Here is a 13,718-nt window from a genome sequence, read left to right on the forward strand (position 1 = left end):
ATGTTTGTGCAGTCGGGGGAAATGTGTCTCGTCCAGGTTTTGTGGGTTTTTTGATGTCACTGACAGAAGCTGTGATAATGTGCAACGTCTTTCTGGTTGATCTCTCCTTATAAGGTTTCCTCCTTCATAATGTCTCTTTCGCTCCTCCCCTCCAACCACGTCCTGTGCACAGAAGACAAACTGCCAATGCTGATCGGTCAGAAGATAAAATCCTCTTCTCCTCTCAGTTTCTCATTTTATTCTAACAGGCGTTCACTCCTCGTTCTGTTCAAGGAGTGAATGCCTTGTCTGTAAGAATCTTTAAAAAGTGTTTCAGAGTCTCTCCTCGTGAAAAACTCTTCAGTTGGGAGGCAGAAGTGAAGAAACCCAAAAGGAGAAATGAAAGAAGAAATTTCCTCTGCTCGTGTGACTCAACTTCCCTTCAGAACAGAGGAGACACCCTGCAGCGAAACGACGGGGGGGGGGGGCGTTTCTGTCAGAGATTCAATTTGAACTCTGTGGAGACAAAACGCCCGCGATGCATTCTGGTCTACAGACCATGCACAGCATGTAAAACACAGAACGAAAATCGGTTTAAATTTAAAGGGTAACTCTCCTACTTTTCATGTTTAAGAACGAACCGGTTTTTAGGTTGATGTCAGTCCTATAACATCCAACATCCATTAGAGTCGGCGGGAAGCCGGTTTTCTGTCCGTGCTGTGTCGCTGTTGCCGCCACTTTTTTAATCATGCAGCCGTTGACGGATCACAAATCTCTGCAAGCTGATTTTCATAAAAATGAATGAAAATCAGTGGAAATCTGGAGGTGGGAGACGCTAGTCAAACGTTTAGAGCTCAACAGCTGCTTGATCAGTATCAGTGGATGTGATTTGTAGTGAAAGATGTAACTCGTGAAAACATCTAATTCTATCTTCACGCCTGGATTAGTGAACGGTTGAGCTGAAGAACAGCTTCAAGATGTACAAAATTCAGCAGCGAGGCTCTGGATGAACACCGCCAAAGTTCTTCCACTGAAGAATCACGGAGGCCGCTGTTCTCCCGGGAACCTTCGAGGCGGCAGAAATGTTTCCTGTAGCCTTCCCCAGATCTGTGTGTCTGAGCTCTGCAGGCAGCTCCTTCGACCTCACGCCTTGGTTTTTCTTCTCTGAGGTGCATCATCAGCTGCGAGGCCTTTTTATACAGTCGGGTGTGCGTCTTTCCACACCACGTCCTTACCCCAGGTGGACTCCAGTCACGGTGTAGGCGCCTGAGCTGATTTTCTGGTGTCATAGCAAAGTGTCTGAATACTTCTGTCCATGCGATATTTCAGTTTTTCCTTCTTAAAAAATTGGCTGAAATGTTGGTCATTGTGGGGCACTGAGTTTGGACTGATGAGGGAAGAAATGAGTTTCTAGGAGCGTGAAGGAACCTGCAGAACGAGCAGGAGAAGAACCGAGAAATGATCAACATGTGACAGAACATGAGCTGCTCTCTCTCTCTCTCTCTCTCTCTCTCACTGTGTCAGTAGGGACTCTGGTTCTATATTTAACCTGCAGGCCTGCTCCCTCGCTCTCACACATACTCAACATAAACGAGGCCGCTGAGAGACGACGAGCAGGATGGAGGTAAAACTCTTCTAACTCTCCCGTTCCGCCGCTGCTGCTGTTCACTGTGGGTGTGTGTTTGTGTGTGTTGTCTTGTTTCGGAGTGTTTTCTGTTTAATTTGGATCAAAGTGGACTTTGGAGAAGAGCCAAACACACAGAGGAGTAAACAGTTGGATGACGCTGCCGTAGACGGTTCATCACTCTCGCCAGACTTGGAATTGGGCTTTGAAACACGTTTCTGTTTTTTAATGAGATACAATGATTTGTTCCTAAACCCGCAGGTCAGATTTAGCGATGTTAAAATCTGATAAAATCGCTCGGGGCACATATTTCCTCAACGTGGTCATCGTGGCTCTTGAGGTGTGGAGCACGAGGGTCGTCGGGTCCTTTATTCATTTTATTACAGTCGCGTTTCTTCATTAATCGTGAAAGTTTTGCGGTTTAATGAATTGCACCACTTGTGTTTTCTGCAGTGTGAAAGTACAGTTTTACTTTATTTCATCAAATATTTTATAAACATAAATATTTTCTATCTAGCGATTTTCTGGTTCACCGGTATTTTTTCCCCCACTGACGAGCACACGCACAGTTCTGCGTGTTGCTGAGATATCGGTTTGATCAGAATATCGTGTTTCCCTCTTAAATCTCATGAGCACATATCAAAAGCCGGACGTCAGCGCTTCCCTACAGCCCCTGAACACACCACATATTTGTGGACCGGGGGCATTTCTCGCTGCGACAAACGTCGCCGACGTCCACAGATACAATGCAGAAGATCCCACGCACGAAACTTGATGCACAAATACTCTGACTGATAAATAACAACGATAGAAGAACATTTCCTCGTTGGTGACGTGTACAAACGGGTTTGTGCAGCCGTTTCCTCATTTTTAAGAAAGAAAACACGTCCGGGAAACTTATTTCAATAGTGTGAAGTTAATGTCGTTGAACTGGAGTTTTAGTAAAGTAAAACAACCTGCACAGCGACACCCTGTGTGTGTGTGTGTGTTCAGTGAGCTGGAGGTTACTACAGGTCACTGTCTGAGGTGCAGTGTTAAAACCACACAACTTTATAATGTTGAAGTCGCTGTGTCCGGATGCATTAACAGATTATTTACATCGATTTCATTCCTAAAATTATGGAGATACAAACCAGGACTTTCTTAAAGGAACACTGCAGCATTTTATTTTACTAAACACGTTTCTCTTACACACTGGAAGAACTTTCTGGCAAAACCCGAGCCGGAGAAATTAGTTTTATGTTTGTGCACGAACGTCCAAACCTTGGGAACAATTCTGCTCAACTTATGCTTAAAGAATCCCAAATCAGGCAGCTACTCGCTACAACCACCTGTCATCACCGTGAATGAAAGGTTTGATCATGTGACGGCACCTGAGCCAGCTCCATTGTTTGAATGAAGACCATGAGATGTGTCTGAAAGCTCTGTGGAGCCAGCAAGTGAACCCTTTGGTTACACGAGTCCTTCTTGACCCTCAGTGAGACAAGTGAGTCATGAGTTCCGGCAGAACGGGAGTTTACCTGGAGACGGGGAGGAAGGGACTTCGTAGTATCATCATCATCATCATCAATAATGTGATGGCAAAGGCTCATGGGAGCTGTAGTAGTTGAAGGAAAAAAAAAAAAGATTGTTGATGATAATAAATCTTAAAACTAGAAACTGATCTGAAGAAATCCTGCAACTATGGAAACAAAAACTTGATCCTAAATATGGTGAAAGTTTTATACGTTTATGTCAAACAGTAGGACAGAAGATATGAACACACACACACACACCCTCAGAAAGAGGAAGCGGTTTAACGGTTGTTTTTCACACTTTCTTCATAGACTATGGAAAGAATGAACAAGACTATCTGTGTGTGTGTGTGTGTGTGTGTGTGTGTGTGTGTGTGTGTGTGTGTGTGTGTGTGAGTGTGTGTCCTCCAGGCAATGTGATTTCATTATCTGTTGAATGTCAGCAATGTCAGACCTTCAGCTGAAATGGACATGGATCAACCCCACGTCAACAGCTGTCTTTCTGTGTGTCTGAGTGTGTGTGTGTGGGTGTGTGGGTGTGTGTGGGTGTGTGTGGGTGTGTGGGTGTGTGGGTGTGTGTGTGTGTGTGGGTGTGTGGGTGAGTCCTTTAATAGACTTGTGCTGTCCCCCATGCGTTTGGACTGGTGGCAGCAGTAGTGGAAGAAGTCATTGCAGTAGTTGTCCTGTCTTGTTTCTACATTATTACTTTTAAGACCGGTCAGCACTGTGGACCTCAAACCCTTCAGATGGTGAAGAGGTTCAATGCTGAGAACTCCCAGGATCCTTTGCATTCACCACAAACTCCAGCAGGAACAGCTCTAGTTCAGAAAGACGGAGCGAATCCTGTTTTATTTCCTCCCCGTGTTGTTTGATAGAGCAGGTCGGACGTGTGAGGCCTGTCGCCTCCGAGCTGTGTCTCTAGTGAGCAGCTGCCTGCCTGATGACAACACACACATTTCCTTCCTAACATGGTCACAACGCCGCCACAGACAGGAAGTAACCTGCGACACAGGGAGGTACCAACTGTAGTGCTGCTGTAGTGATAGCACTTGTGTTGCAGCTAAAACAGGACCCCCCTTTGTCCCGAGCCTGAACTGAGTCACTGATCCTCATGACTAGATCAGCAGCAGTCAAGAGTCCAAGTTCCCAAAACAACATATTTATATTTATTGTTTATTAAGACCCAGGCGGTCTGGCAACATAAGCCGACACCCAGGGGTGGATTCACAAACTTAAAAAAAAGGTGTGTGTGTGTGGGGGGGGGGCAGACTGCAGTTGAACTTCCTGGTTCCCTGCAGTGATAAACTGACCGTGATCAATATTCACTCTGTTCATCCACCGTGACGAACGAACGTCAGATGAACAAGTTGAAACGCTCCGATACGAAATAACGTCAGTGAACAGCTGCTGTTGGTAACTGCGCATGTCCTACAGCCATGGACACGCGATGAGACGACGGGCCCTGGACACAGACATGTAAACCCCCTCCCTCCCAGGACCACGTCCCCCAGACCTAGAGAGACTCTCTGTGGTGGTTTTGTGCTTCTTTGGGGTAGTTCTGTGTCTCAGTGTTTGTGTCTTTTCGTGGTCCTCTACGTCTGTGTGTTGTTGTGTGTGTCTTTGTGGTCATTTTGTGTAGCACAACAGTAGCAGTGACAGTAGTCGAGGTAACCGCACGTGCACGTAGTCAGTAGTAGCAGTAGATGTAGTAGCAGTTGTGTATGAGCAGCAGTAACAGTTTGTTTCTGCCTTTTTGACTGATCTTTCACCTGCGCATCACAAACGCCCGAGTCTCAGTAAAACACCCGGCGCCGCCGGTGCTCACCTCGGTGTCCTGCTTCCTCCCTTCGCTCAGGAGGAGGCTCCATCGCAGCGCTCTGTGGCCGAACTCGCAGGGAGGTTCCGGGGCTCGGCTCCTCCACCCGATGCTGCCGGGAAGGAGACGGTGAGTCAAGTGTCTGTGTATCAGCCAAAACATGCACACCAGAGGACGGGCACGTCGTGCGCGTGTGTTTGTGTATACAGTATATATGTATGTGGGAATCGAACCGGCGTGCTTTTCTGGCATCAGTCTAAGTACGGCACCAGTGTAGCGGTTTAATACTGTATTCGTGTTTCTTTGCTTTCTACCAGGATAACCCGGTTCGGCGACGGCCTCCTCACTCCTTACAGCTCCCCACAGCACACGGAGACGACCAGGAGGTGTGTGTGTGTGTGTGTGTGTGGGGGGGGGGGCACAAGGAAACATCTGATCATGTTTACATTGATCCACTGAGCTCATGGTTTCATAGGGACTCTCCCTTCAGGAGAAAGTAGCTCCAGTGAAAACTGTAGACACTGTTCTGTGGCTGTGAACTGCCCAGAGTGACAAACACACTGTTCCTTGAAAGAGATGCTGAACTTTCTAAACGTCTTTTTGTTTCACGCTGAATAATAAACTAAATTCTTTTACCTCTCTGCGCTGGTGAAATTCCAGTGACAGATTTCTCAGATTGAATCTATGGAAATGAGGCCAGATACCACAATGGACGCTATGGTTCCAAAAACCCCCCAAACACACAGGCCTTTATGTAAATGCACTGCCTGTGTCCTTTTGCGTTGAACGTATGGTTCGGGAAACACTGAAGCTCCGCATGCAAAAATGTAAAAACCGATGCAGATACAGTCTTTTTGCACTGAGGCTGCTGCAGTATCCACTGTACCTTTACGCTCAGCACAGTATAAAGTTACTAGTAGTAGTATAATGGAAACACCAATAAATGGTGTCTTCATTATTAGGCCGACCGTCTGTTGCCTTATTTTTATTTGCTTCGGTGATTAGAAAAGTTCCACATCTACAGTAACGCTGCAAATTATTGCATTTAAGCAGCAAAAGTGTAAAAATCCACCCGAAACAAACCTGGCGATTCTCTAGAGGAAATGTAGCGACAGCTGTGCTGGAGCTGGACTCATCCTGAGAACGGCCGCTTTGTTCCCAGGGATGTCACTTAGCAGCTCACCTGTTCACCTGTTCACCTGTTCACCTGTTTACCTGTTTGCTGTGCAGAAAAGCATCTAGGTTAATAAGGCTACTGTCAGATCACAGCTACTTTAAATCATTAATGAAGTGTCTGCTGCTGTGTGTGTGTGTGTGCTTTTGTGTGTGTGTGTGTGTGTGTGTGTGCGTGCGTGTGTGTGTGTGTGTGTGTGTGTGTGTGTGTGTGTGCGTGCGCGTGTGTGCGTGTGTGTGTGTGTGTGTGTGCGTGCGCATGTGCAGCCTCCAGGTGTCACCTCGCCTCTAACCGCCAAAACCAAGAGGAACTCTGCTCTGATTGAAAAGCTTCAGGTGAGTCCAGGTGGTTTCCGCTGCCCTCGGCTGGTGTCTACACGTCGGCCGACATCACTCTGACATCACTTCCTCTCTCTGTGTAGGCCTCCCTCGCTCGCTCCCCCTCGGCCCCGCTGACCTCTCCAAAGAGCCCCGGCTTCAGGCTGCTGCCTCCCGCCTTCCCCTTGCCCTCCCCCGGCTCTGCCCCAGTAACCACGGAAACTACCTCGTCAACGGCGACCCCCACCGGCCCAGTCACCACCCTTCCGGTAACTGAAGAGGAAGGCCCCACCATCTTTGAAGACCCTCCCACTCTGGCGGAGGGGTCCTTCCTGCCAAGCTTCAACAAGGTCAGACAGAGATTTAAAGGACTATTCCACTGTTTTCCTCATCATGTCAAAGCCTTTCATTGGTCTGTATGTAAATACCAGGGCTGGGTTAGTGTCATACATGTTCCGACTTTCAGCTCCAAAATGATCTTGGTTATCATCTCGTCAGTTAGGAATAACAAGCAGAGGCAACAGCTACACACTTTCCAACAAAGAAAAGAAACAAAATAACCACAAAGAGACGCGAAACGACCACATAGAGACGCGAAACGACCACAAAGAGACAGAAAACGACCACATAGAGACGCGAAACGACCACAGAGACAGAAACGACTACAAAGAGACGCGAAACGACCACAAAGAGACGCGAAACGACCACATAGAGACAGAAAACGACTACAAAGAGACGCGAAACGACCACAAAGAGACTGAAAACGACCACATAGAGACGCAAAACGACCACAGAGACAGAAAACGACCACAAAGAGACGCGAAACGACCACATAGAGACGCGAAACGACCACAAAGAACCACAAAGACACAGAAAACATCCACATAGAGACGCAAAACGACCACCTAGAGACGCAAAATGACCACAGAGACAGAAAACGACCACATAGAGACGCGAAACGACCACAAAGAGATAGAAAACGACCACATAGAGACGCGAAACGACCACAAAGACACGCAAAACGACCACATAGAGACGCGAAACGACCACAAAGACACAGAAAACATCCACATAGAGACGCAAAACGACCACCTAGAGACGCAAAATGACCACAGAGACAGAAAACGACCACATAGAGACGCGAAACGACCACAAAGAGATAGAAAACGACCACATAGAGACGCAAAACGACCACATAGAGACGCAAAACGACCACAGAGACAGAAAACGACCACAAAGAGACGCGAAACGACCACATAGAGATAGAAAGCGACCACAAAGAGATGAAAACGACCACATAGAGACGCGAAACGACCACATAGAGACAGCAAAGCGACCACATAGGCATAAAAGCGACCACAAAGAGACAGAAAACGACCACATAGAGACGCAAAACGACCACATAGAGACGCGAAACGACCACATAGACGCAAAACGACCACAAAGAGACAGAAAACGACCACATAGAGACGCAAAACGACCACATAGAGACGCGAAACGACCACAGAGACAGAAAACGACCACAAAGAGACGCGAAACGACCACATAGACGCGAAACGACCACAAAGAGACAGAAAACGACCACAAAGAGACGCGAAACGACCACCTAGAGATAGAAAACGACCACAAAGACACGCAAAACGACCACATAGAGACGCGAAACGACCACAAAGACACAGAAAACGACCACAAAGAGACAGAAAACGACCACAAAGAGACGCGAAACGACCACAAAGAGACGCGAAACGACCACAAAGAGACAGAAAACGACCACATAGAGACGCAAAACGACCACCTAGAGACGCGAAACGACCACAAAGACACAGAAAACGATCACAAAGACACAGAAAACGATCACAAAGAGACAGAAAACGATCACAAAGAGACAGAAAACTGCCACAAAGAAAAATAAATTATTTGTAGCAGTTTTGTGTCCAGGAGATTTGGTCCTCGCTGGGGGGGGTTTACATGTCTGTGTCCAGGGGCCCGTCGTCTCATCGCGTGTCCATGGCTGCAGGACATGCGCAGTTACCAACAGCAGCTGTTCACTGACGTTATTTCGTATCGGAGCGTTTCAACTTGTTCATCTGACGTTCGTTCGTCACGGTGGATGAACAGAGTGAATATTGATCTCACCTGTCTGTCTGTGCTCTGATTGGTCCTTCTCCAGAGCCGAGCTCGTCACTCCATCCGGCGACGCCCTCCGTCCCGTCGCCACAGGAAGTCCAGCAGTGGAGACGAGGTCGGCGCAGCAGACAAAACAGCAGGAGGAGGTGGAGAAGGCGAGGAGGAGGGAACGGGTGGAGAGGTGGAGGAGGACGAAACAGACACTTCAACGTGTCCTGGGGAAAACCGACCCCACAAAGAAGATCAGTCCAAGACTGAGACCGAAGAAGGTGAGGAGGAGGAGGAGGGAGGGAACGGATCCATGGGAGGAGAGGAGGGAGACGGATCTTCATCGGGAAGCAAGGAGGAGCAGGAGGAGGCGGTGGCAGCTCAGGAGGAAATCTCTGGAGAAAAACACAAAGAAGAAGTGACTGAAGGAGCCACAAACACAGAGAGCAAAGACGAAGAAAAGAGCGAGGTGATTCCCACAATAACTCTAGTGACGCATTTATTCAGCCCGGCCGCCGGAGAAGCTCGGCTTTATTTCTGTGTTTCGTCGTTTTATATTGGAGGATGTTTCAGTGAGAAGCGTCCTTCTGTTCTCTCATCTGCTCCTCTTTTCATTTCGTGAATCCCAGAGTCGTGTCATGCTCGCCACTCTCAAAGTCCTGCTCTGGTTCTTTCTTTGTTCCCAGTGTGGTTACCGTCAGTGAAGCTCGACCCTCGTTTCACAATAAAAGCCTTCTGGCGGCTGAAAAAAAAATCTTTTAAATCTGAAACGTCAACGCAGGCGTTGTTTTCAGAGCACCTGGGTTCCCCCCCATCCTTTCACCTCAGTATCTGTGCTCCCTACTTTCTACCTAACAAATTAAGAAATTACAAACAAATCATATGAAGGGTTTTTTAAAACAGGACACTTTGTTACAGAGGAAACTAACCAAAAGTTCTATCCAATTCGAGCTGAAATCATTTGTCAACTAATCAATTAGTCGGTTCGCAGAAAATTAAAACTATTTTAATGATATATATAATGAACTGGGGGTTAGAGTTAATTAAGTCCTTTTTCATGCCAAAGTGTCAAACGTTTCATGGTTTCCTCTGCTGCCTCTCCTCGTCTTATACGACAGTAAAATGTCGGGCAGACACGGTTGTCCTCACGATCATCTGGATTTTTTAAACAATGAATTAATCGATCGATCAAGATGATGATCGGCAGATTAATCCATAAGGAAAACGATCGACCGACCGCAGCAGGGAAAGGCTGCTTCTACACGAATGCAGGAGTCGTAACAAGTGGAGCCTTTAGCAGCCGGAGAGCCAGATATTCTCCTCAGGAGCTGGTGGAGACCAACACTTTCTTTCCTTTTCTTTCTCCCACAGGAGACGACGACTGAGACTTCAGCCCTTTGAGGATTCAGATGTTCGGCCGAGTCGGCCGTGATGAGCCCCCGGGGCAGCGAGGCCTGAAGGAAAGGGCCTGTGTGAGACTGAAGGCTGTGGAGAATCTCAGCTGCTTCTTTTATCTCTGAAGTGGTGAAGACCAAGTGAGGAAACCTGTAAATAACCACTGATATAACTGGGAAGTTCTCTGAAGGTCCAGCTTTAGTTCAGTCTGAAGTTCAGCTTGACAAGAGAACTGCTGAAAACTCTCGATGTGAATTTGTTTTGACTGATCCTCGACTCGAAGCCTTTTGACACTGCAGCGCTGGACTTGTTCCTTTTGTAATGTTTTTAATGTGATGCGATGTTTTTAATATCATGCTTTCTTTCTGTACAGTGACATCAGAGCTGTGATTGATGATGTCGTGATGATGATCATGACGACGATGTCATGATGATGATGGGTGATAATGACTTCATGTTGAGGTCATAATGATGACGATGTGATGATGATGATGATGTCATGATGATGTAATGATGATACGACGATGTCATGATGATGATGGGTGATAATGATTTCATGTCGATTTCATGTCATCATGATGACATCGTCATCATCGTCACATCATGATGTCATGATGATGTAATGATGATACGACGATGTCATGATGATGTCATGATGATGTGTTCACAGCGGTCAGAGGGCAAACCTGAGGCCTTATTCCAGTTTCATTTAAAAACTACTTTTTATCAAAACCAACCATTGAGGCCTTTATTGTTTTAAAACTGTACATTCTGTGGTAAAATGTAAAAACTGGAGACGTCACTTGTGCCTTAAAGTCTGAAACTGAAATTAAAACGCATACTTTTCTAAATGACTGTTTATCTGTCCCACTTTGTTCTACATTCAGCGTTTGGCAGTGGAAGAAATATTCAAATCATTTGCTTTTTTGCATATCATTTGCGGGTAGAAATCCTGTGTTCAGAATTCTACTTGAGTAGAAGTACCCAAACATTTTCCGCTTCATATAGTTAAAGTATAAAGTAGACTGGGAAAAATAGGGCATTACAGAATTTGCAGTGGTTTTTTGATTTTTATAAACGAGGAACTAAATGTGGAGCCTCGTGTTTTTACCCAAAGTAGGAAGGTTAATCGATGGTTTTTGTTTGTATGGGTGTTTTGGGGTTTAAACTTTACTTTATGGGTCCAAAAAATGTTTGGGTCAGCTCTGAGGTGTCGCCCTTGAGACAACGGGAGACAAAAAGACCCCCGTGTTTTAAATTTAATGTTAAAGTCCGCCCCTCAAAAGAAGTCATTTTTCTCCAAATTGATTTTTGCTGAGTCTGAGACCCCTTCATTTGAGCACAGATGAGGTCAGACCTCTGAAGAGGTGAACCAGTGTTGACCTCTACCTGCAGCTCCGCGATGTGAGCATTGTCCACAGCTGGCACATCTCCACACGACTCACTAACTCTTAATCTACTGATGCTGGTACCTGGAAAAGCTGGATCTGGAAAGAGGCACCCGGCTGCTGCTGCTCGCTGTGTTCACATCTAAGTCTGGATAATCCGTTTGATCCCCTGATTCACTCACACCTAGACTCACTGCTGCTACAAAGAAGACAGATCTGCAGCAGAAGGCCGCCCCTCAACCTACAAACCTCAGCCCCGGGGGCATGCTGGGAGAACACCGGTTTATTATCGGTGTTTAGGAGAGAAGCCGACTGCAAGTCCCAGAGGGCGCTGCTGTAAGAAACATCCAATCAGAGCGCTTCCACAAACAGCAGTCACACATGGGGGCCAACGTTCACCACTTCGTGTCCGGTACCAGCCAATCAACAGGAGAAACAGGAGTGATGTGGTCACGGTTCTGGTTCTGGCAGCTGAGTTCTCACCAGTCTGGAGTCCAACCATAGACTGTTCACTAGACAGGTAGAAAGGTCGCTGCAATAATCGAGGCAGCAGCGGATCCGTGTCCAGTCCAGAGTTTTTCAGCATAAATACGCACCTGCAGCTCTCTCAGTTGGCCACAGGTGCTTCCCGGACGTAGCGATACGACAACCTGTTGTTGTTTCTAACTTCCTCTGTCATCACTCATGTCTGCTGTCATCAACCCGGAGTTATGTTGATATTGTCTGACGATATCCTGATGATAATGACTGCTGGTCAGCGTAGTGGTTACGAGCCACCGTCCAATGTGGTCCTCTGTTTAAAGGACCGTCTTCCTCCCTCCATCGCCTCTCTGCTCTCGCGCCGACTACACTAAAAGCTAGTTTTGCTGTGTATGTGCGCAGACGAAGTCAGTAAAAAAGGAAATGCGTGACTTTCAGGCTTCAGAGATTCGAGCTGCTCTGTCGAAAACACACTCAGTGTGTGGAGACACCTCAGGCAGCTCTGAAACTAATATTCAAAATGTAAGATCGCGTGTTGCGTCTTAGAAGCACGAGCTGAAAATTGTTGAGCGTTCGAATGGTCAAATGTGTCTCCTGATTAACAAAGGATAGTAAAAACAGAGAAAACGGCTCCGTCAGACTGGACTCAGGTCAGCACTCCCGATCTGATTCTGTCCTCCAACGGGACAATGGCAGCTGCCCTCACATTCTGAATCATTAAAGTCAGTTTTCCACTGTGGAGTCTAATAAAAGCTCAGCTCTGATTTAACCTGCTGGCAGGACCAGCAGCTGCTGGTTGATCTGACTGATCTGATTAACACACTCCGACATTGTTTCTCCGTAAAGCTGCTGACGCTCAGTTCTGGCTCTGATTTTAGGTGTTTGGCTGGATCATTCAAGGTGAGATCTGGTCTAGGTTCTGATCACAGATCGAGTTCAAACTGTCCACCGTTTTTATGGTAATAAAGAGCATTAACAGATTTTTGTACAAAGTGAAAAAGTCACTTCAAACAGATCAGATTTCAGACTGAAACTTTCCCTCTGCACATCAAAAGCACGGAAACACCGAAAAAGTGAGATGAAATCTCCAGATATGGAAAAGGTTGCAAATCCTGCTACTTTCCTACAATAGATCAATTATTCTATGTGAATAATAAGAAGTCCCGAGTTCACTGTCTGCAAACAGTTTCCTCTTGTTTTCTGTAATTTGATTAGAAGCAATTTTGTAAAGGATTTTTCACCAGTAAAGTAAAACCAGCGCAAGTCTCAGTTGTAACTTTGTGGTCGTTCGATTGACTTTACAACAAGAATTGTTAAAGGTCACATCCTATGGAGGTTCTGGTCCAGGGGCCCTGGGTCTGTCCCAGGTTGGCCCGTTCGGTGAATCATCCATGATACTAACAAGCCCACTACCGATCTCCTCCTGACTCTGGTGGGGGGTGGGGGGCTCAGATTCCAGGGGGGGCAGCCCTGCCCCTGTTCAGGAGAGCTCAGGTCTTGTTTAGAGGAGCTGATTTATCTGTATCAGGTCAAGCAAAGGTTTTTAAACACGTCCTTGTCAGCTACTTATTCATGTTCCCTCCTCTCACTCTTTCCTCTCTGTATCATTTTCATTTCATGTAAAAAATTCAAAAATTCCCGTTTTAAATGTTGATGTTTTTTTCTTCCAAAATCCTGAAATAGGAGACAAAAGATCAGACTGAACTCTGAAGCTATCATTCTGGGTTTAACTGGATCACTCCCAGCAGCTCTGAGCCTATTAGAGACTGCAGTGCTCTTCACAAGGTCAAAGGTCACAGAAACTGAGATGAAACGTTTAAATGCCAGCACGGAGTCACGAAAGCTCTCAGCCAATGAAAATTCAAGGGTTAAAAATCTGATTTCGGTCTAAATACCAAGTCGACTCAAACTGATCA

At 46.5% G+C, this 13,718-nt stretch overlaps 1 protein-coding gene across 1 annotated transcript; it reads left to right on the top strand.

Moving 5' to 3' along the window:
• Positions 1-1,424: 1,424 nt before the first annotated feature.
• On the top strand, positions 1,425-10,785 carry dub (duboraya). The gene is made up of 7 exons (XM_040150408.1): positions 1,425-1,603; positions 4,973-5,062; positions 5,251-5,319; positions 6,374-6,442; positions 6,529-6,774; positions 8,595-9,008; positions 9,911-10,785. Exons 1-7 carry the CDS (start codon positions 1,598-1,600, stop codon positions 9,938-9,940), a joined length of 924 nt encoding a protein of 307 aa, XP_040006342.1. The 5' UTR covers positions 1,425-1,597; the 3' UTR covers positions 9,941-10,785.
• The last annotated feature ends 2,933 nt before the right edge of the window (positions 10,786-13,718 follow it).

Source organism: Xiphias gladius, chromosome 17, assembly GCF_016859285.1.
Source record: "Xiphias gladius isolate SHS-SW01 ecotype Sanya breed wild chromosome 17, ASM1685928v1, whole genome shotgun sequence".
Lineage (NCBI taxonomy): Eukaryota > Metazoa > Chordata > Actinopteri > Istiophoriformes > Xiphiidae > Xiphias > Xiphias gladius.